Here is a 23,483-nt window from a genome sequence, read left to right on the forward strand (position 1 = left end):
CTTCTCATCTTTTGAGACTGTCCGCAGTAGACCTTGTAAAATAGATGATTTGTATTGTAGGAGACACTTTTTATAGAGTGAAATTTGAAATAAGGGATGAGATATGCGATGTGTTAGAGACAGTATAATCTGAATCGAGGCGTCAGGAGGTAACTAATTAAGGCCCTGTTTGGTAGGGCTCTTTCTTTGCCAGCTTCAACCCTGGTTTTGGCTTCTCTAAGAAAACAACTCTCGCCTTATTTTTGAGAATAACTTTTAAAAGAGCACCATGTTTGTTGAAAATATAGCTCCTTAGGTAGCTTCTCATACGATGTAGCGCCAACGAAGAGAAAAACGTGGAAGATGAGTTGATAGAAGCTCTTTTTTCTGGCTCCTGTATTCTGCTGTTTTTTTAGAAAGTCCTCCATATTTTTATAAAGAGTTCATAAAAAACTTTTCATTTGGTAGATTTTTTTTAGAAATCGTTGAATGAGTCCTTGAAGGAGCCCTACGGAAGAGAGCCTAACAGTCAAGTTATTTTAGGCATGTCCGCTGCTTGGACCCATACGTCAGATGTAACAAAATCCAGGTGGGGCGACAGATTTTACAACAGGGAACCAGATTTTTTTTAGAGCGGCAACGAGGAGACCCATTTTGACAAATTCTCTCCTCGCCCTCGCCTCCACTTTTGAGCCACAGACCCGAGCGATCGTGCCCCGGCCCCCGATCCTGATTCCCACAAATTTCCGCCATGGCGATCCGCCCGGACTGATGCCCGATTCTCCATCTGACGATCCTCGGTAAGCCTTCGCCCCCCGCTGGTTTGATCCTGCGTGATTGACATGGCTTGTCAGGTTCTTGCGGGTTCTTTTGCGTCTTTTTGTTGTGGTTGCAGATTCGTCTTGCGTATGAGTGTTCCGCGGATTCCCTCGTTGCCTGGTCGAGTATTTGTATTTTCCATTGGCCCATTCGCGACGATTCTTAAGACTCCTTCGGTTCTATAGGGTTCTGTTACCAATCCGTGGGTTTTCTATTGCAGAATTGATCTTTTTTCTTGCGAAGTCTTCGACCACTCTAGTGCGCTCCTTTGATTCTCTTCTACCCCTGCGAATTTCGTTGCTGAACGTCATCTGTCCGCCCGCATGGTCTTCTTCTGGAGGAAGATTGGGGGGAATTCTGGTGGGGTTCGTGTGGGCGCGTAGGGCCCCTGACGACCTGGCCTGACGCATCAGCGGCGAGCCATGGCTCCGGCTTCCGTTCCAGCTCTACCTACAGCCATGGATACTAAGGACGAGGGCGACGGTGGCTCCAAGAACCAAAACAGCGTGGTGGTGGTGAAATCCGAGGTTGTCTGCACGAATGGTGGCCCTCTGGTGGTCGGGACTGAACTTGTGAAATACGAGGGAGGTGATACCACTGAATGCTCGAGCTCGTTTGGTGACACCTGCTCTGGATTTGAAGGTGAGGCAGACAATGGTGAACCAGAAGTGAATTCTAGCCTGTCTGCTCATGCCAATGGTGTTGGCCCCTCAAAACCCCCTAGGTGAGTCATCCTTAGTAGTTCTTCGCATGCCCTGAATGCTACTTATGTCATTATTGTGCACTCCTGGTACATGGAAGAATGAACATGTGTAAGACTATGCTAGGTTGTTATGTGCTTTTGTGTTTCAGTGATTGATTTTCTCTCCTGCGCCCCTGCTGACAAAACGGAAGGTTGTAGTAGGGTTTCAACTGTTATACTATGTTGTAATTATTGCACCATCCTGACTGCGGAAGCGACAAGAAACGTAGGATCATCAATGTACCTAAAACAGAAAGATATGATTCAGTAACGTAATGTGGTGTCTTGTATGTTTATTGATTTGTACCTTCTCATCGAAATTTTCCTTTTATGGCCTACATTTCGTTTGTCATTTATATATGAAATGTTAAAAACTTATAAGGTGATAATAACACTTAGATTAGGACAGGTATAATTTCTGACCAATTCTTCTGAAAAATAGAAGCAGGTAGCAACAGCCAGAAAAAAATATATGTTCTGTCCTAAGAAATGCCGTGCCACTTATGCTAAGTATGCTTATCACGATAAGAAAAGGTAATTACTGGTTACTCCTATGATCTTCTATTTGTCAGGTAGCTATTTAGAAAGATAATTAAGCAAATGGCATCTTATTCAGAAGTATTATGAATTTACAATTATGCTTGTTCAACCAGGACTTTGTTTCAGCTACCAGGTACATTAATTCCATGATAATCGTCATGGATTTATGGGTGACCATATGTCTGTCAATCCAGTAGTAGATCAAAACACTACATATTGACACAGAACACCAATATCCTTCTGGTTAGAAAGTCCTTTTGTCAGTGTTACCTTTTTCTTTAGCTTTCTGAAAAGTTCATCTTGGTGTTTTACTACATGGTATATGTTAAACATGACAGTCTGTATTTGGAAAAGAAGTTTCCAGCTTGGGATTCAAACCCAAGCCAGCAGCAACAACAACAATATAGCATTTTAGTTACAAGCATGTTGGGGTAGGCTAGAGTTGAAACTAACAGAAGCCACACATCAAGGTTCAGGCATGTAGATAGCTTTTTCGATTCACTTCTATTTAAGGCTAAACCTTTAGGTACATTCCATACTTGCAAGTCTTTTTTTATGGTCTTTTGCTATGTCAATTTCGGACTTCCCCTGCATCTCCTTCCATTACTATCGTGCTTTAGTATGACACTACGTATTGAATACTCTAGAGGTCTCTGTTGGAAATGTCCAAAATATCTCAATTGGTGTTGGAGAAGCTTTTCTTTAATTGGTGCTACCTATAGCCTATCACGTATATCATCATTCTGGACTTGACCCCTTTTTGTATAGCCACAAATCCAATACAACATACACATTTTTGTAACATTTATGTATTGAACATGACATATTTTTGTAGGCATTTTACATCATACAACATAGCAGGTTTAATCGCCGTCCTATAAAACTTGCTCCTAAACTTCTGTTGTATCCGCTTGTCACATATAATGCTAGATGCTTGGTGCCACTTTCTTCACCCTGCTTTGATTTTATGGCTAACCCAAGCCAACATTGATGATTTTTTATTGTTGTAGACCAATATGCATTCCTTTTGTGCCTGTCGGTAGACATTGTATATTTTTATTCTTATGCCTCTTTTTTAAATTATGGTTCTGATTTGTGCATGCTTATTTCTCATATACATGATTTAGTAAAAAAACTATAATGTGTAGTCATGAACAAGGAAACCGATAATTGAGCTACTCTTATGAATGCTTCAAAGTGCTAGCTTATCTGTCATTTATGGGTATGACTAGAATATAATTGGAACAAGCAACTACCATATTTGTTCTAAATTATAAGACGTTTTGGCTTTTCTAGATATATTGATTTTATTATTTATCTGGACATAGTGTATACCTGAGTGGATAACAAAAACTGTATATCTAGAAAATTCAAAACATCTTATAATTTGAAATGGAGGGAGTACTTCCTATATTCTTATTATATCTTGTTGTATTGTTTTACTCAACATGCTTAATTTTTATACAAATTTTGTGACATGTGATTACTCTTCAGAAGGAAAAAGGTGATGGCTGAGTGGAGCAATTCTGTTCGTCCAATTCAGTGGAGATGCCACTGGTTAGAGTTGCGTATGAGGGAGCTTTCATCTCAAATATCGAAGTATGACAAGGAGCTTGCTCTAATCAAGAAACAGAATGAATTACAACAGGCAGCAAGCAAAGCAAATGGTACTATGTCAGAATCGATGCAGATTCATAAAGGCCATGGAAACAGTATCATGAAGAGGAGAAAGAGGAAGAGGCATGAGGACAGTGTGGATGCGTCCTTGTACATCAACAAGCACCAGATATTGTCATACTACCATGGTCTGGCATCCAATTTGTCTTCTTTTTTTAGGGATAGGACACCAATTTATCCGTGTTTGTGTTAATTTTGCACCAGGTTTCGTTTTTAATGACAACATTTCTTCCAATATTTTGCAGATAAACAAAATAAGGGAGTTCAAACCGGTGATCTCTTAGTTGATGACGATTGTGGCACAGGTATGAATGTACCCATCTGGTATCTTGTCAAACTTTTCAGTGAAGTTAAAATGGAAAACATAGCATCTAGCAAAGGTACACCATTAGACAGAATTAGCTCTTCACTCAATTGTGAGAAAAACGTTGCTTTTGTGACACCATATGCATGCTATAAAAGGAATCCAAGATATCTAATATGACCTTGATGCCCCAGTTTTTTTTCTTTAACACGTAGGAGGAGGCCTGCATATCATTGTATTAAGAAGAAAAAGGTGCAAGAACCCTTCGCCTACTGACACACCCTTGATTCTATGAAAACATAAACGCCCTTTTTGTACAACACGATATTGACCAAAACTAGAAACTAGACACCGTCCATTTTTGCCATTTTTGCCTTAGACTATACCAGTCTCCTATACACACCGTTGATTTTACTTTATTAGAATATATGGCAATAAAAGTATAAATCTTACAATTGCTTGAAAGCACAATGCATGGCAATTGTTTAATGTTATTTTATGTGACGAATCTTATTGCTTACATGTATTTCAGTGGTCTTGGTTAGTATCCAAGCAAATATTCTCTCTATCCAAGTATGTAGGTGTATTTTATTTTGGCACGGTGTTCAAAAGTAGACCTTTTTACCGGTATAGAAAACTAGACTTTGACCATTGTTTTCTCACAACAGTGTTTACACAGTACAGCTATAACACGAATTTAGTGTGAAAGCACTTTGAATTATGAATACCTGTATAGTTTGTACAAAAGTAATGCATAATTTGACTAAGCTTAAATCAGATATATCATATATCAACTTTGAATTTCCAGAAACATGTAGACCTTTCATAATTTGACAAAGTTTATATAGCCATATGATAAAATGTGTCCAACATCTTCCTGACCCTCTATGGTTTTATTGGATTTTATGGTAGCTTTCCCATTTTTGGATAGATCGATGAAGGACATACATAACTACTTGTGGTTTAGTCATGCAGAAACTGTAATTCATCTTTATTCTCTACCTAAGTATTTATCATGCAAGTGCTAACTATGTATTTGTTTCATTCTGAATGCAGTTGATGGTAGTATCAGTGGTGGACTTGATACTACTACATTGCTTGATTCCGAGGATTATGATATGATTTGTGAGCAACACGCTTTACAGGATATTCTCCTGACAATTGATGGGCTTCAGTCTCGAGTCCATCTGCTGCAAGATCGTCTCAGCAAAGCTCATTCTGAAGGAGAAAATTTGGCATTTTCTGGGGCCGATACTGATGTCAGAGTGGCTGGGAAGAGACAGCGTACTCAAAAGCACTCATTCTCTAATACAAAGTCTCGACATACTAAACCACAGAAAAGGAAGAATCTAAATATCTTGCTGAAGGATGATGATGATGGACAAGCTCTTGCAGGCGGACCTGCTTTGGCTGATGGGGAAACTGATGTGCATATGATAGGTGCTAGTAGGAGTACTGAAGAAAGAAGTGGAGAGTGCAATCACTCGAGGGACAAAGCCATCACAGTGGACCTACTGTTGGGTACTGGCAATTCCATAACAAATAGTGATATTGGGGATTTATACAATGTAGTAAGTCTTTTGCCCTTTGGTTATTCTTATTCCTAATTTGATTATTAAGTTCTTGTTTGGAGTTGGATTGATACTCTCAAAACCAGTTATTTCAAGTCGTCCGACTAATCACGATTAGTCGGGTTAGTCGGTTATGTTGATGCGACTAGGGAGTCCGACCCGATCTGCTCGACTAATCGTCCGGTCGTCCGATTAGTCGTCAACTAAACGTGATAAGTCGTCCAATTTGGGTGGGGACGATTAGTTGGCCTGGACTCCTGGTTTTGGCCTGTTTTGGATGTGGGCTGGACGGCTGGTAGTAAGGCCCATTACTGTAACGCCTTAGGCCGCGTTCGTTTGTTCCAACTCGAAGACAGGTATATTTTTTCAATCTGAGCCGGATAGAGTGGATCCGGGTGGTTCACTAAAACCTATAAAGGCTTGGTTTGGTTTGATTCCGGGTGATTATAGGTGTGGCTCTAATCCAAGTCGTTGAGTGGGTAAAAAGGCCTGGTTTCATTCTGGAATGGTCTGGTTTTATTACAGAATAGATCTAACCGAACAACTATTTTAGATTGGTTCTGATTTAAATCCAGATCAAATAATTCCGGGTGGAACAGGCCATGTTCCATGTCGTTCCTGTGAAGCCGAACGAGGCCTTAGGGTTTTATCTAAATGGGGCTGCTCCAGTCTCCCTGTTACGGTGGCTGCTCTTCTCTCCCTGTTCCGGAGGCTGTGCAGCGGCTCTCCCTGTTCCGGCAGCTGCTCACCTCTCTCCCTGTTCAACACCGGTGGCTGCCCTCTCCTTGTTCCTCAACGGTTGCTCAGTGCTCACCGGCTCACCCTATTCCTTGACGACGGCAGCCCTGCACGGTTGCACCATCCTCGGCGGCGGTGGCCCAGCAGCCTGCAGCGGCAAGATGAAGATGATTAGTACATCACCTGACGGTACCTGCACCTCTATTGATCTGTTCCCGCTCTTGAATTCCCCTCTGCGACCCTGTGACCCGATTAGTCGACCTAATCGTCGTCCTAATCGCGATTAGTCATCTAGTCGCCTAGGTGTATCGACTAGCAAGTCGGGCGACTTGAAATCATTGCTCAAAATGGCTGCTTAGACATTGGAATTTGGATCATCTTATATGCACATTAAGCTTGGGATGTATAAATTTGCTCATTTACTATTTCTAGACAAAATAGTCGAACATTATACTGCATCTCAAAAAATATTGCAGGGATGGCCGCTTTACTTGTCCACATTTAAATAACAAAAGCATACTACCCATGTAAAAGGAATCTGGAATCTCTAGTTATGTCTTGGATATGTAGGGGCTATAAAGTTATTAGGATCTTTGTAAATCAGATCCATACAGAATTATATATCTACTTTGTTAGCAAAGATAGAAGATATCCCTAGTGAAATTTGCAGGTTATAAAACCGAAGCCATCAGGAGAGTGATATGATGAAGCAAGTCATTTTAAAAAAATGTTTTTACAAACACGCAAATACTAGTGATTTATTCTACGCTATTTTGAAAGCTTAATGATAGTCATGCATCTAAAACATATTTCCCTGATTTTGAACCACTTCCCAGAAAATAATGAACGTTTTAGCTTCTTGGGCAATATATTTGTGTTTGCATTTAGTTGATACTACTGATTCTTTTATGTAGAACACTGATGATGTCCTCATAGCCAATCAAGCAGCCGTTGAAGCTTGTCAGCAGTTTCATGAGGCAAAGCATCTGCCTTCTGGAAGTCCTTCCAAAGACAAGATCATTTCTGCTCCAGCAGAAATGAAGAATAATTCTCCACCAGTGGAGGTGAAGAACACTTGCGGTCCAGTAAAAATTGAGAGCTTGTGTTCTCCAGTTGAAGGAGAAAACACTTCTGATCCAGCATTGGAGCAAGAATCGTTCCTTGAAAAGTCACCCTCGAGGCAGCCTGTATCCCCGGGGAACAAGCAGGAGCTGAAACCTAAGAAAAGACGGAAGAAGAAAGGCTCTTTATTTACTAAGAAGCAGCGGAAGGTGGACTCCAGAACACCTGATGCAAAGGAAAAAACTGAGGGCACGCCCTCTGATGTAGCAGAGGAAACTGAGAGCCCACTCTCTGGTGCAACAGGACCAGGAACCATGAGGTCTTGCTGTGCTGGAAAGAAGCGCAAATCTGGAAATGAACCTGCAGATGCAAATAAAACTGGGAAGCCATCCTCAGCAGTGAAGAAGCAGAAAACTGAAAACCCGACTGCAGCTGCAAATGCGACAAAGAAGCGGGCCACGGAGAAGAAGCTAGAGAGCGCGAGTGCCTCCCAGAAGCTGCAGGTTGAGAAAGCTGTGCTTGTCGCTGTAAATAGCAGGAGGAGCCAAAGGGTCCGTAAGCCCAAAGTTTTTGCTGACTGAAGAAGCAGGTAGAAAGTCTTAGGCTCTCTATTGTGTATGTATCTTGTAGCCCCGTCATCAAAATCGGTGGCCATAGCAACATAGGAAGTGCCTGGATCGCCTCATAAGTTAGTGTACATATATCAGCTATGTCTCACCCAAATTGTAGATTTGTTAGTTTGTTGTTCTTAACCCTTCTCTTCTGGGCTGCCAGATTAACAATGTCATGCTGTGTTAGCGTTATATCAAAAAGAAGAAAAAAAAAGGAGAAAAATATGCCATGCAACTGCAACTTGGCCCGTCGCATCTTTGTGCCCTTAATTAACTGGATGGTCGCCATTGCAGCTAAACAGCCTGCGCAATCTCAACCTTGATTGCAAATGGTTTCTGTGCCGGTGTAGCATAGAAGCAGTGGTAGGTCGTGTGTGGTACTCCATTAACGAACAAAATGACTCCTTGGACCTTGCCCATGTGAACTCTGAGCCCGCCCATTTCTCCTGATCAGACATTGGCCGTGATGCTGCGATTGCAGGATACCATGAATGAATGGATCCAGCTACTTCCCCGCTGCTTACTGTGCCAGCCTTCACACCAGATTGTCCCTTATATGAATGCTTACTATTAGCTATAATACATTCAAACATCCTCTAAACTCGGCATGCATGAGAACTCATTTTTCTTATATGAATGCTCAGAGGCAGCTATACCCCTTAGACTGTCTACAGTACAATGTGTAAAATAAGAAACGCGGAATTGTAGATGACACTGTTTGCAGAGATAAGTTTGAAATAGGGGAGGATACAATAGATAATCTGCTAGAGATAGTCTTAGATCGAGTTCTTTATACTATATCTATGAGGTATTGAATCTGAACTAGCCCGTGATGGAGTTCGTAGCTGTGGTGGGAGGCCACTGGACGACGTACGTCCATCTTAACTTCGCTGCCTTGAAGCCAAGTTAAGCTTGGCACAAGGCCACTAGAGGCCGAGGAGCCCAGCCCAGTGTGTGGCGAGGAATTGCTAGGCTATTATATGTTTTGTATTAGGAAGAAAATCCATTTTACAATCTTTTAAATCGCATCGCTCTGGTCGACTACAGCAAGTGGGATTTCCTGCATGCCCATGTGGTTGTTGCATCGGGAATATACCGAAACAATATCGTGAATACTGATCGAGAGATCGAAACTGCTAGTGCGTAATTGCAGTAGTATGGTTGCCATGCCACGGCAGGTCCCTGGAGCTCACCTCACTCACTGCTCACGTACCTGCCTGCCTGCTGTGCTGAGCATCGTCGTCCAACAGCCTTCACGTCGCACGGTACTGCACCGACTCGACGCCTTGCTGGAACAATCCTTGCATCAATGGAAGAAATAAAAACAGCGAATACAAAATGGTAAAAAAAAGGGTACTGTTTTGTGTCGCTCCTTTTGTTCATGAAAATGCAACTCTTACTCGAGAAATCAATTAATTTTCATTTCAATCAAATTTATATAAAATACTAACATTTATAATATAAAATAAGTATTGTTAGATTAATTACTGTTTTTTAGTAAATGTTGGTGTCAGCTGAGTACGTGCAAAGGACCTTTATCAAAATAGTAAAATAAAATAAAGAGAAAATGTAGAAACGTTCAAATGGACGGTCCAATTCTGATCCACTATGACTATGACACAGCACCAGACACGACATGCCATGCTCAACTTTTGGCTCAGGCACTATCCTATAGGCAGCTCAACCGTGCTATAAAGATGGACATAGAGACGACAACGTGCACCTGAAACTCGAAAACCCAATGGATTTTTACCCTATTTAGAGTATGGGTTTAGATCAGTTTTTGTTGGAGGTCTTCTTCTCTGCCGAAGGTCCTCAAGGCAAAAATACTTTCGGCAAGACAGTACAAAGGCAGGTGCGACATGAAGATATAAGCCGAAGATGATGCGAACAAAAGCCGAAGATACGTCTGAAAGAGCTTTAGCTTGGTATTATGATAAAGGCGAAGGACGATACCGACTTAAAGAGGAAAAGACTGTATAGTCCTTAATAGTTCGTATTATGATTATAATTAGTTATCAGGGACATGCATGTAATTTTGTCCGGGCTGCGTCCCGTGCCTATAAATAGATGAACAATACCCCTGTACTGTTCACGCTGGATGGTAATCGCTCTTGCGTCACTCTCACATTTTTCACCTTCTGGCAAGCCGAAGGTATCAATGCAACTCTTACTCGAGAAATCAATTAATTTTCATTTCAATCAAATTTATATAAAATACTAACATTTATAATATAAAATAAGTATTGTTAGATTAATTACTGTTTTTTAGTAAATGTTGGTGTCAGCTGAGTACGTGCAAAGGACCTTTATAAAAATAGTAAAATAAAATAAAGAGAAAATGTAGAAACGTTCAAATGGACGGTCCAATTCTGATCCAGTATGACTATGACATAGCACCAGACACTTCATGCTATGCTCAACTTTTGGGCCAGGCACGATCCTATAGGCCAGCTCAACCGTGCTATACCAATGGATACAGAGACGACAGCGGTTACCCGAAACTCAAAACCCAATGGATTTTTACTCTATTTAGGGTATAGGTTTAGATCAGTTTTCATATTTACGGGTTTGTTAATGGGCATAAATCTATACCCGATAGGTTCATGGGTACGAGTTTGTTACTACAGTAGCCAAACTCGTGAACTCGTGGATTTTTTAAACCCGACCAAATCTAGTGCATATTGCCATTTTATTTTATAAACGAACAATAAACTTGTTATCTCCCCATTTATTTTCTAATTCTTATCAAATGGTGAATGTATAAATAGTTGGTGAGAGTGTTGCTTGTTGTTATAGTTTTTACTAGCGTTATATATATGGTGGATGGATAACTTAGTGCAAGGTCAATTGATTATATAACTTATTATTTGTATTTCATTCTCTCTACTAATAATTTTTATACCAAACCATGAACTCGTTGTTCATCACATAAATTTGGACCATGATCATTACGATATTTATTGATTATGAAAAGAACTACCATATTGGAGATGAAACCATGGGAAACCCGTGAGTACCCGCTAACCCGATGGGTATGTGTTTGGACAAATTTTCAAACCCGTCATAGGTATGAGTTTTTTTAATGTGTATATATATTTTTCACGGGTATGGATTTGGGATGACAAAATCTGGTGAGTTTATATCTATTACCATCACTATGCATTGTGGCCCACTAGGCCTATGCCAAGTTGTCGTCAGCGCCATACCAGCACAGTTGTGCCTTGCCCCACGTGCCATCTCTCCACATATCCTACGCAGCCCCTCACTCCCAGGGCTAGTTTGAGAGCCACAAAACCAGAGTGGATTGGATGGGCTAAAATTCCCTTCCTATTAAATTTTGAATAAGAGGATTTTAGCCCTCCAATCCCCTCCAGTTTTTGAACTCTCAAACTAGCCCCCAATGTGTCACACTCACTCCCCCTCACTACACGACGGTTCACCTACAGCGACCTACGGTTGGTTGCTAAAACGGCCTTCAGCGACCTACGGTTGGTCGCTAAAAACCTTTAGCGACCCATAAGGATGATCGCTGTAAGTGCCGTCGCTAAAGGCTTTAGCGACCGACATCTTTTTAGCGACCGACCGTCCGTTGCTAATATTGTATATTTAGCGACCAATGGTGGGTTGCTGTACTATAGATTTAGCAACCAACCGTAAGTTGTCATACTATACATTTAGCAACCAACAGAAAGTCACCCTTTTTACAGTTTTTATTAATAATAATATACATTTAATTAAGCACCATAAATCACAGATTTTTATACACAAATCATAAAGACATACACAGTTAATCAGTATACCACAGTCATAGATCCATCACATAAACACAAAAGCACCACAATTATATATTCACAAAAGCATCACAATTATAATATCATTCACAACTAGACCACTAATGTTTCATATCACTCCAGCTATTGTTCAAAAGCCAACAACTACATCACTCTAGCACAATAATCACAAAGAATTGAGGGTAACAACAGCTCCTCTCATTTTGCTCTACATACTTTCTTATGTTCCCCTAGCACAATAAAAACTTAAGGACAATCCAGATTATGATCCATGCTATAGATCCTGTCTGAAGCATCCACTCAATGAACTCATTTGACCGTTCTTGCTGAGGTTTGGCGCCGTTTTGATAGTTCTGGAAATATGCTGATTCTGATTTGCGGTTGATGTACTGCGTACCACCTGTGTCTTCCGAGAGCCAGACCTAAGGGTGTTGAAAATCCTCTCCAGCGAGTATGGCCTTTTCTTTTCAAGTTTTATCTGATGAATCACAAGTATGAGATGATATGAAACCTCCTACCAACCAGGAAACTGGAATGAAGATGGAAAAAAGAGTTATAAATTCAGAACGGAGAAACAAGCGCACCACAAGCTTTTGTATGGCTGCTTCTGCTTCAGCTTTCTGCATATTCTCCCATACAGTCATTTTTGCTTCCTCTCCCTCAATCCTTTATACAAAAAAGCAAGTACATCCATTAGTGTTTGAGAGAACAAGGTAAATGTGTTATAGCTAGTACAAAAAAGCAAGTACAAAAAAGCAAGTACATCCATCAGCTTTCCCATGTTAACTCCAGTGAAATTGGAAATAAAAGAAAGTAGTATGAAAAAGGCACGAAAACATTCTGCATAGCAGGTTTCCCATGTTAACTCCAGTGATCTGAGACAACCTCTCTTACAAATGATGACGTCTATAGCAATGAGAGAACAAGAACATGGAAATTGCAGTAGTAAATATTTGTGGTCAGTGATGGGAGAACATAAGAATGGAAATTGAAGTGATAAATATTTGTGGTTCTGCTCTTACCACGTAATGAGCATATTGTGCCGCTAGCCAAGGTGGTAACCATGCTTTATGAACCTGCAAAAGGAAATGAACATAAACATGCATATTTGCACTCCAAACACCATCCATACGTCAAAGTATAGAATTTAAAATTTCAATGGATTTTAGGCTCTAGTATAGATATCTAATTTAATGATCTGCTAGTGTCATAATAATATGTTGCAAGCTTTAGACTTGAGTTCTTATTAATTATTTCTTTTTTCTACATCTCCTGCTAGTGTCATAAGAATAGTACTCTACCCTCTTATTAATTTTTATTTTTTTTCTTTATTTTTTCCCACATCTCCTGCAGTGACCATATTGTCCCTCTCTAATTTTGCATATCTTCCTCACGAACAGCAAGCAAAAACTCAAAAAGAATATACTTAGTCTTAGAACCATGCTAGGGATCACAGGATCATAAAAGTACAATGATCGAAACGAAGTATGAGGTAGCGATTGAGTTAGTTATGCGAAACTGAACAAATCATAACAGTCATCATGAGTCAGTTATTGCCTAGCGATTGGGTACGATTCTATCGGTCCAAGCCTAACGAACTACAGCAAAGGAGCCGCCTAATGTGCCTCTATTTACAGAACAATTGCATATGTTGAATAGCTATCATTTGTCTAAAAAATACTTACATGACTAAATTCACCAAATAGTGCCACATACCTATTTAGCCTGGAGACATAAAGAAAAACTTTGGAATGGAGGATGTTACAATAGTATGGCTCAGTTAATTTAGTGTTAAGACATAGTATGTCTGCAAATACATATATTCCCCATTACAAAGCTAACCCAAGGACTGCTACCTGCCTTGACATTTAGGCCTGTTATTTCCTCTCCTATAAAGCTTAAATGATGGGGTTTTTTTTATTTGTAACAATAAAACACAGCAAAGGAGCCGCCTAAAAGGTAAATAGCAACTGACCCAGTTTATATACAGAACAAAAATAGTTTCAAGAGACCTAGGGCACCCTGCTAACACGTAGAGAGGTAGTTACACGCATTACAGGATAAGCAAGCAGGGATTGACGCATATAAGGAAAATGTGTGTTATACCTCCTCATCGAGCAGTACAAGATCAGAATGCAGAAGTTTTTTATCATCTCCAGGATCATAGAAGTCCCATGTCCTAGTAACCCGAACGCATAGACGCTCGCTGCAAATGTCATGACAAGAAAAATAGAGCAAATGTGAGGTTCAAGTTAAAACAACTACAGCGCTATATGTTGACTATGAAAGCATGACCAAGATACAGCCAGGCTCACCCGAATGTGCCTTCAATGGGATACACAACATGATGGGTCAATTTGTCAAGGAGCCACTTTGCAAGCCCAAAATCTGATATCTGTATAAGGTGGGAGCAAAACTGTAATTCTTGACATCCATGATGATCACATAATGGCATGATCAGTGTAACCTAAGAGTAGAACATACCTGAGGTTGGTAGTCTTCAGTTAGAAGGATATTAGATGCCTTGACGTCCCTGTGAATTATGCGGCGATGGCAGCCTTCATGTAGATAAAGCAGCCCTTCAGCAATTCCAAGTGCAATTTTGAACCTGACTTTCCACTTCAGGGGCTCCTTTGTACCTGATCAGCTGAACTCCATTTTATCACTAGACTAAGGGCATCACAGTAAACTTTAACAGCTAATGACCATTTTATATTAAAAAGGCAGTGGTTGTGTCATAAGACCGTGCATGTGCCGCGGGAGACTTAAGCCAGTGAGTGTAAAAAGACAGTAAACTTCAACTGCTTGCCTTAGGGAACTTCCCTGCTGAAAAAGATATGCACACAAAAAAAGTTAGGAACAGAGAGGTATGCAGGGCGTGTTGGGAAATACAAAGTTTTATGAACAAGTTTTTCCTTACAGCAGTTATACAAAGTTTCCACTCATACTAGGGACTAAATATAAAACTTGGTATAGCTTCTGTAAGGAACTCGGAGAAAATTATATATGCAAAGCTAGATCATGACAAATAAAATTTACTATAGGAAAATGGAAGCTACTGTCAGTTTTGTGTCCCACCACAATCCCTAGTTAGGAGTACATTGTTCCATACTTCAGTATTTTCAACATAAAAAACTACATATTTTATACATCTCGCTCACAGTTATTCAGGAAGAAGGTAATAGTGTCATGCATCTTAATGCCAACAAGTTATTCAGGAAAAGGGTGAAAGAAAATGACATGTACATCTAATAACCATGGATGTTGCAGCTTCTGTCACCAATGGCCTCTTGATACTTGAACTGCCAATGGTGGGATCAGCAACTCTGAGAACCTTCCAAATGAGCTGAAAGGCAGACGAACCACAAGACTATTTTGGATTCGGACACATGAAGACAGTCCAAGATTTACTCCAAGGACAATCAAATCAGAAATTCAGAATGGATATGAATGGAGCACCGCGCAATCGACGTCATTGACTCATGGCAATTGGCAAGGCACGGATCAATATACTTCAAATTAGTATATTTATGCAGTTTGCTAAGAGATACACAATGCTTAGTCAGGGTCAAAGAAGGCACTGATTGATAATCATATACTTATGCAGTTTGTTAAAATGGGAGTACAACGCCACTAGACTGAAGGCGAGTTTGACTGATGCATTCTAAAACAGAGTCCTTTGTAGCGTATCTTTGTCAACCAGGTATTTGTCAACCAGCCATACGTCGAATTTAAGGATATATGTTTCTCTTTGTGTTGACTATCAAATGGTTAAGGTTAATACTTTTAACTTTCTTTGTTTCCCAAAGTTATTGGAAGCAGCTGGGAAGCAAGATTTTTGGTAAACACATATGCAGTGTATTTTTGGGTTGATCTTGTTGATGGAGATAAGATACTATCTCTGTTTGCCCTTTTTATCAGAGAGCAGCTAGATATCGTTAATAACAATGGTGGCCAAGCAAACAAGTCATTGTCTGCAAGGCTTGGAATAGTTCAGACAGCTTATGCGAATGGGGCGTCGACGCAGTTTCTGAAGAGCCTTGGCCTCGAAGTGGTGTTCACTCCTACAGGAGTGAAATATCTGCACAAAAGGGCCTTGGAGTATGACATTGGTATATACTTTGAGGCAAATGGGCATGGGACTGTGGTATTCTCAGAGGATTTCATCTCTTAGCTAGAGTCATTAAGCAATGAGCTCTCCTCTCAAGCTGACATTGGTACGCTCTTACTATCTGTTTTACGTCCTTATTCTCCCTTTCAACAGTTTATTTGATGCGGTTGGTCTAATGCCCTTTCTAGGTTCAGCAATCAGCACAGTACCACGCTGTAATGAGATTGTTGGCAGCGAGTCAGCTGATCAATCAGGCAGTAGGTGATGCTCTGAGTGGTTTGCTTTTAGTAGAGGCTATTTTACAGTATAAGGGATGGTCATTTCAGGATTGGTGTGGATTATATAGTGATTTGCCCAGTAGACAACTGTGGGGAAAAGGGGTTAATCTACTCATTGCATTATGCTATTTGATATCATGAGTACTGGATTGCCAATCAAGTTACCAGTTAAAATATGCTCATAGCACTGAGTACAGTATGGTAGATGATAGGAAATTAGAACCAGACTTCACATCCTCTAAAAATAGCACAGTACATAAACAATATGATGATGAAGCGGACAGTACTAAAACTTATTGTTTGGGCTGTTGCTGATATTTAAAAATCTCTGGTCTCACTAACTTTTTAGTTATGTTGACAAACACATCTTAATTCCATTGCAGGTAAAGCGATGTGCAGAAATGTCACGCAAACTAAAAATTTTCAGTGATCAGATCAACAGGGCAGGTTTAAGATCTTCTGTTCGACCTGCACTTGAACCGGATATTGATTTGGAGGAGCTAGAGGTGCATTACTCATATTTCTTGTAACAGAAAGTTTTTAGCCCTGATTCATAATGTTAACACTATTACATTGCTCATATTGATCTGGAGGAGCTAGAGGTGCATTACTCATATTTCAGTGATTCATAATGTTAACCGGAATACATGAGGGAAATGCCTATCTGCTCGAACAGGTCTGATTTTAGCCCTGATTCATAATGCTAACACTATTACATTGCCTGTTCTGCCATTACAAAAAAGAACTGTTCCCAGGGAGTGCATCAAGGAGCACATGGACATTCTGGAGTGAGATTTGTTAGTGGAATAATATTAAAGTCGAAGGCACTTGCTTTTGAGCGGATGCTTTTTCGAGCTACAAGAGGAAACATGTTATTCAATCAGGCATCTGCAGGGGAACCTGTAACTGATCCCATATCTGGTGAAGAGGTCTGATCATCATGGTTTGCCCTTGCTTATTCTGTGTACATTGAGTTAAATATTTTGCTAAATTTGCTCCACAATATTTACTGATCACATTATTTGGACTCTGTTTTCAGTTGTCATATACATAAGCTAAAATCGATGGAATACTCTAATTCAGAAACCAACTTAGTTCATTTGGTACCTTAAAAGATTCTGAATAATATGTCAACACTTTGACAGGTAGAGAAAGCTGTTTTTGTAGTTTTCTTCTGGGGAACAAGCAAAAGCAAAGATACTAAAAACTAGGGTGCGTTGATTCCGTGGAGGCCGTGGAGTCGTGGAGGGCTAGGAACTGTACCTGCGAAGCCTGGAAGCCGTGCTGCCCGTGCGTGGAAGCCTGGAGGCCGTGGCGCCGTGCAGAGGCGCCGCTGGATTTGGCCGGAGGCGTGGCGCAGTGGCGGGCTGGATTCCGTTGAAGCCGTGCAGTGACCGGGGACGAGATTCCGTTGAAGCCTGGAAGCCGTGCCCGTGCGTGGTCCCGTGGAGGTCGTGCCCGTGCGTGGAGCCTGGAGGCCGTGGCGCCGTGAAGCCACTGGATTTGGTCGGAGGCGTTGTGCCGATGTGCCTGCGGTGAGTGGCGGCGCTATACATGCGACGGGCGGACGGCTGACCTAGCGGCTAGGGCGGACGGCTGAGTGAGCAGTGGGCAGTGGCGGCTGCACCCGCCATGGCTGAGGGAGGGGTGGCCATGGGAGAGAATAGGGTTTCGTTTGTTGTTTAGCAGGCCTTTAGATGGGCTTTGGTGAGCAAATAAAAAACACAAAAATCACGTACCTTTATAGCGACCCACCATCAGTCACACACTTACCTCTATAGCGACCGACCATAAGTCGTTAAATTTCTAAACTTTTAGCGACCCATAGACCGTCGCTATAAATGCATTTAGCGACCAACCGTCGGTCTATAACTTTTAGCGACCAACCGTCGGTTCTAAATAATGGTCGCTAAAGATTAACCGTCGTGTAGTGCCTGCACGTTGTGCCGCTACCCGCACTACCACGTCGTGTTATTGGGCCACTGTTCCTGTGTGGTGCCGTCACTACTTACCACGCCCTAGCTCTGCCACGTGGCCACGTAAAGGTAGTAGCTAGCGCTTGGATGCAAGATGGGGGGAGGAGCATAAAATTATCTAATATAGGACCAAGAGTAGTATACAAAACATTTTGTATAAAACTTTATTAGCTTAATTGATTTATGTTTAATTATAATTATTATTATGAAATTCAATTCCAATAATCCATATGGCCTAAGATTATCCAATGTTTAGAAAATATCTCAACATATCGTGCTAGCCCATTAAACGTGCTTTAGAAAATATCTCAACATATCGTGCTAGCCCATTAAACGTGCTTTAGAAAATATCTCAACATATCGTGCTAGCCTATTAAACGTGCCATGTCCATGCAGACACTATATGTTGAACTTGCGACCTGGGCACTCCCCTAGATCGTGCCCGTGCCTAACACTATGGGCCCATGTCTAGGTCGTGCTAGTACCGCACTTAGAAGTTGACTCAAAAGAATCGGTCGTGCTTGAGTTAGACTCATATTGGTAGTCAAACTGGGTTTGGACCACAATTGTCCAGTGGCACAGATGTTGACTTAGAAAGCTAGGTCGTGCCTAACTTGGACTTGTACTCATTGGTTTGAGTTGTTTCTATATTCAAGTAGGACCAAAATCAAAAGTTCACCAAAAAATTTGACGATGTCTTCTAGCATGTAACCATGAGTTGGTGGGGAAGCTTGGATCACTATAGTATGGATTAGGTGTTCATGAAGCGTGCTAGAGTTGTCAGCCATACACATCTAGGAACCAAACATGAAGGTTGACCCTGCTATGAATGTGATGATCATTCTTTCACTGAAATCCCCTACCTATCACGACAACTGTTGATGTGTCTCGATCAACAAGTATATTGTAGGGTTACCTGGAGTAGGATAGACGGGCTTCAACATAGGGCAGATAATACGTACATCTAGTTAGGCATGTTGCCTTTTGTTGGATTGCTAGTTATGATGTACTTGATCGTGTTTGTTTGTGTGTTTTAAAGGGGTACTCTGCCTCTATTTATATAGTTTAGAGGGTAGGTGTATAAGTTGAGTCCTAGTCACCAAAGGTAGAGGAGCTCTAATCCTCATATAGAAAGTCTTTCCCTTTTTGACTAGGTTGATAGCCTTTTGCCTTGGCGAACACCACCTTGTTCTGTGTATTCAAGCAGCCAATGGGGCCAACCCATCTCTTTGGTGGGAAGTCAGCCCTATAGGAAATTCTTAGGATTTTGATCTATCAATCCCCAAGTAGTGAAGTTCATCTTTGATGGTTGTTCATCTACATAAAACATCTAAATTAAAATAATTAGAATGAGTTCGATTCAAGGATCCAAAACGAGGCATGAGTGTTTCGTACGCGCCCATGAACCCTTGGGCTACAGTAATATCAAATTTCTTCAACTCCTGGTCTGTGAAAATAATATTTTATTATTTATTGTTTGGAGATTGGAAGGTGGCCAATATTTGGGGGTATGCAAGGCTTGCATTTAATTTTATTTTTAGAAATTGGATATTTGCCACTCGTGTATCCCATTGTACCTAAATAATGACACCCAGCTGCTCGCTTCCTTATATTTTTGTAATTATATTACTTTTGGGCTGTAGCCGTAAATAATCCAAAATATATCACACATAGTGGTGTACTGTAATATTTAGCCCTATTTGGTATAGCTACTATTTGTTAGAAAATCAACTTATCTGAGAAGCTGGTGAAAAGCAGCTTCTGGTTGTTAGCTTCTTTTAGTTCATTCTGATAAATAGCTAAACTAATAAACTGTTGCATAATCTACCTGTTTGGTATAACTTCTGCTTAAAGCAGTGAATAAGCTAAAAATAAACTGTGCCAAACATGGCATTAGAATTCCAAAGTTACATGTGATGAACTTGCAAGGCAAGTCATGACTCTGGCGCCTAAAAGCGTCAATTCTTTCGCCAAAAAGCGCATCGTGCCATTTAGATTCCAATGGAGTTTATTTTAATCATCATCTGTACGAATCTTAGATGAAATGAAATCAAAACATATGGGTTAGACAGAGCTTTCAGGAATGTTGCTTGGTGTCCCTTCATCTAGATGTGATCTTTCACGTGAGCATTCAAACAGTTGGCTTGGTGGATGCATCACCATGAGTTGGGTGGGCACCTTTCCTTTTTCATGTTTCCCCGCTTTCACTTTCAGGCTCTTGTATTGAAGTCGGGTTGGAGAACTGAACGCTGAATTTAATTCCGGTATGAATTCTGTTTCCCATCTCTATCGTGGGCCGTACCTTCGTCAATCGTCACAGGTACCTTCCTGCTCTTGGCCCCAGGCCCCGGAACCGGGTGGTTGGGAGAAACAAAACAAAAACGCTGACGGACAGCATTCATTAAATTGAGTGTGACAGCCCACTCGCTACCTGTACTTGAAACATCATACGTTCACCAAGTCCAGCAATATTTTAGAATATTTATCTTACTAAAGTTTAGTTTATACCACATCAAATGCTCCAATATCAATCATGAGTGTTAAGTATAGGGTTCATTATATTTAATAAATTTGTCTCGCCTTTTAGTCTATCTGTGAAATTAATTTTATAATTAGACTATATTTAATACCCGTAATTATCATTTAAACATTAGATGTGACAGGATCTAAACTTTAGCATAGACAACCAAACACCCTCAAAAGAGTCATCAGGAGCACTAGGATCCTCATCATTCATCTATCTTCCATCATATGATAAATTTCTACAAAAGGCACATCATTCTAAGAAAAAACTTTATTATCGATTTATCCATGTTATTTGAGTTGCAGATACATGTAGCTCAAATAAAATGTAGTCAAAATTTATATAATTTGAGATTTTCAAATAATATCCTAATAGTAGCTATCCCTCCGTCCAAAAAATACATTTTTTCAAGAAAACAATATTTTTTGAGTTTGACCAAAATTTCATTACGATCGAATTTAGGGTTTATACCCTATTTGGAACCACTAGAGCTAATAGTTAGCCAACTAATAAATTATTAACTGGACTGAGCCAGCTAATGAACTAATTGTTAGCTGTGAGGTAGCTAATAATTAGCCATGATATTAACTGATGGTGTTTGACCCCAACAACTAATTTCTAGTAACTAGCTATTAGTTTTAGATGTTTCAAACAGGGTCTTAGAACAACTCCAAGAGCCTAGATATAATATCCTAGCTAACTTTAGAGTAAGAAGGAAAGTCCGCTGGATAAGTTTTAACCGTAGTTTTTTCTATTTTGTCGATATTAGTTTATTTAGCTAGACTTTTGGAGTTGATATTAGTTTTTTTTAAACTAATCGCCCATTCTATTCCCAAGCAACGCAGCACAATGAGTCAATTCGCTGTGGGCCAATGCGGCTGTGCACTGCGGCCTACGCCCAGCGACCCTGCCCATTCGGTGTTGCTTGATTCCCACCACGGCGCCCGCACTGCCTTGCCTTCTCCTCCCCATTGTTTCCATCCGCACCGGAGGGCGGTCCGATACAAGCAACGGCAACGCCTCCCCTCTCCTCCACCTCCCCACCTATATTGATTCTGATTCATCCACCCAGCAGGCAGCAGCTACAGCAAGATGGTGCACCCGATCGCGGAGGCCGACGAGCGGAGCCCCTTCGGCCGCCTGACGCCGGACGAGTTCTACGCGCGCCACGGCGTGACCCACTCCGCCTCGTCCTTCGTCAACCCGCGGGGGCTCCGCATCTTCACCCAGCGCTGGGTGCCCAGTGGGGACGCCCCCGTCCTGGGCGCCGTCGCCGTCGTGCACGGCTTCACCGGAGAGTCTAGCTGGACAATCCAGCTCACCGCCGTCCACCTCGCCGCCGCGGGCTTCGCCGTCGCCGCGCTCGACCACCAGGGCCACGGCTTCTCCGAGGGCCTCCAGGGCCACCTCCCCGACATCAACCCCGTGCTCGACGACTGCGACGCCGCCTTCGCGCCCTTCCGCGCCGACTACCCGCCGCCGCTCCCCTGCTTCCTCTACGGGGAGTCGCTCGGCGGCGCCATCGCGCTGCTGCTCCACCTGCGGAACAGGGACCTGTGGCGGGACGGGGCCGTGCTCAACGGCGCCATGTGCGGGGTCAGCCCGAGGTTCAAGCCGCCGTGGCCGCTCGAGCACCTGCTCGCCGCAGCCGCCGCCGTCGTCCCCACCTGGCGCGTCGCCTTCACGCGGGGCAACATCCCCGAGCGCTCCTTCAAGGTGGACTGGAAGCGGGCGCTCGCGCTCGCCTCCCCGCGCCGCACCACGGCGCCGCCCAGGGCGGCCACGGCGCTCGAGCTCCTCCGCGTCTGCCGCGAGCTGCAGCGGCGATTCGAGGAGGTGCAGCTGCCGCTCCTCGTCGTGCACGGCGCCGAGGACACCGTCTGCGACCCGGCCTGCGTCGAGGAGCTCTGCAGGCGCGCCGGGAGCAAGGACAAGACGCTTCGCATCTACCCAGGGATGTGGCACCAGATTGTCGGCGAGCCCGAGGAGAACGTGGAGAAGGTGTTCGACGATATCATAGACTGGCTCAAGGCACGCGCCACCGCTACAGCCGCGGGCGCGCACCACGGCGAGCAGTAGTTTGGGCACGCCTCCTGCGTGCGTGCGTGCCATGGCCAGGCTTGCCTTCAACCGCGCGTGGTCCATTCACCATCCCAGATTCTATCCTAGGTTCCTTCCAGCTATATTCGAGTACGGATCCAGCAATAAACTTGTGCTGTCTGCTGATTACAGAATTTGTTTTTGCTCCAATACTACGAGATCTCGTCTGATGGTCCCGATCCGCCATCTGCAACCGCTCCAGATGCCTCCATGCCTGCCGATGATGAATCTTGCAACTTTCATTCATTAATTAACGAATCAGATATATTATTTCTGCCAACAGCTGTAGCTGCATGGTACAAGTGGTTGGGAGTTGTCAGTTGGGACTTGGGAGAGTAAATCAAAATGTGCCGCATTCTTTTATAACAAAAATAAGCTGCCTTTGTTTCACGTCTACCGCTCACTGATCAGTAGCCCCAAACCCACCATAACACATTGCAGATGAAATCGATCCATCCAACCTAAGAGCAACTCCAATAGTTATGTAAATTTTAGCTCTCTAAATTACAGATTTAAGAAGTTGCTAAATGACTTTTAGAGTAAAAAAATGTGAGTTCTCCAATAGTTCTCTAAATATATATTGTAATTTTGTTTTGTATTTATCCCCATAAAAAATAAGTCACAAAAACTATATAATGCAGTCAACATTTTTGTTTA

At 42.0% G+C, this 23,483-nt stretch overlaps 2 protein-coding genes and 2 long non-coding RNA genes across 7 annotated transcripts; 3 read left to right on the forward strand and 1 right to left on the reverse strand.

The window, feature by feature from the left end:
• Nucleotides 1–386: 386 nt before the first annotated feature.
• On the forward strand, nucleotides 387–8,296 carry LOC103650122 (uncharacterized). 4 transcript variants are annotated; one of them, XM_008675776.4, is made up of 6 exons: nucleotides 387–779; nucleotides 1,143–1,522; nucleotides 3,575–3,885; nucleotides 4,003–4,062; nucleotides 5,118–5,632; nucleotides 7,285–8,296. In XM_008675776.4, exons 2-6 carry the CDS (start codon nucleotides 1,221–1,223, stop codon nucleotides 8,011–8,013), a joined length of 1,917 nt encoding a protein of 638 aa, XP_008673998.1. In that variant the 5' UTR covers nucleotides 387–779; nucleotides 1,143–1,220; the 3' UTR covers nucleotides 8,014–8,296. The 4 variants fall into 4 exon arrangements, with proteins under 4 accessions (XP_008673998.1, XP_008673996.1, XP_008673997.1 ...); XM_008675775.4 differs by having other exon boundaries at nucleotides 553–779; nucleotides 1,019–1,522; XM_008675774.4 differs by having other exon boundaries at nucleotides 490–1,522.
• A 3,574-nt stretch (nucleotides 8,297–11,870) lies between these two features.
• Nucleotides 11,871–16,706, reverse strand: LOC103650124 (uncharacterized). The gene is made up of 6 exons (XR_563926.2): nucleotides 14,322–16,706; nucleotides 14,153–14,232; nucleotides 13,944–14,043; nucleotides 12,860–12,913; nucleotides 12,422–12,503; nucleotides 11,871–12,315 (listed from the first exon to the last, which is right to left on the reverse strand). It is a non-coding gene; the product is annotated as an uncharacterized lncRNA (long non-coding RNA).
• A 101-nt stretch (nucleotides 16,707–16,807) lies between these two features.
• On the forward strand, nucleotides 16,808–17,425 carry LOC103650123 (uncharacterized). The gene is made up of 3 exons (XR_002268000.2): nucleotides 16,808–16,902; nucleotides 16,982–17,155; nucleotides 17,372–17,425. It is a non-coding gene; the product is annotated as an uncharacterized lncRNA (long non-coding RNA).
• A 4,186-nt stretch (nucleotides 17,426–21,611) lies between these two features.
• LOC100502438 (alpha/beta-Hydrolases superfamily protein) lies at nucleotides 21,612–23,103 on the forward strand. The gene has a single exon (NM_001196916.2). It carries the CDS (start codon nucleotides 21,819–21,821, stop codon nucleotides 22,803–22,805), a length of 987 nt encoding a protein of 328 aa, NP_001183845.2. The 5' UTR covers nucleotides 21,612–21,818; the 3' UTR covers nucleotides 22,806–23,103.
• The last annotated feature ends 380 nt before the right edge of the window (nucleotides 23,104–23,483 follow it).

This window comes from Zea mays, chromosome 3, assembly GCF_902167145.1.
Source record: "Zea mays cultivar B73 chromosome 3, Zm-B73-REFERENCE-NAM-5.0, whole genome shotgun sequence".
NCBI lineage: Eukaryota > Viridiplantae > Streptophyta > Magnoliopsida > Poales > Poaceae > Zea > Zea mays.

What these genes read in the sequence shown, in the direction of transcription:
- LOC103650122 (XM_008675776.4), top strand. Translation starts at nt 1,221, where the DNA reads ATGGCTCCGGCTTCCGTTCCAGCTCTACCTACAGCCATGGATACTAAG. An exon ending in GATATTGTCATACTACCATG is followed by an intron (nt 3,886 to 4,002) that starts GTCTGGCATCCA and finishes AATATTTTGCAG; the next exon opens with ATAAACAAAATAAGGGAGTT. An exon ending in TTGGGGATTTATACAATGTA is followed by an intron (nt 5,633 to 7,284) that starts GTAAGTCTTTTG and finishes TCTTTTATGTAG; the next exon opens with AACACTGATGATGTCCTCAT.
- LOC100502438 (NM_001196916.2), top strand. Translation starts at nt 21,819, where the DNA reads ATGGTGCACCCGATCGCGGAGGCCGACGAGCGGAGCCCCTTCGGCCGC.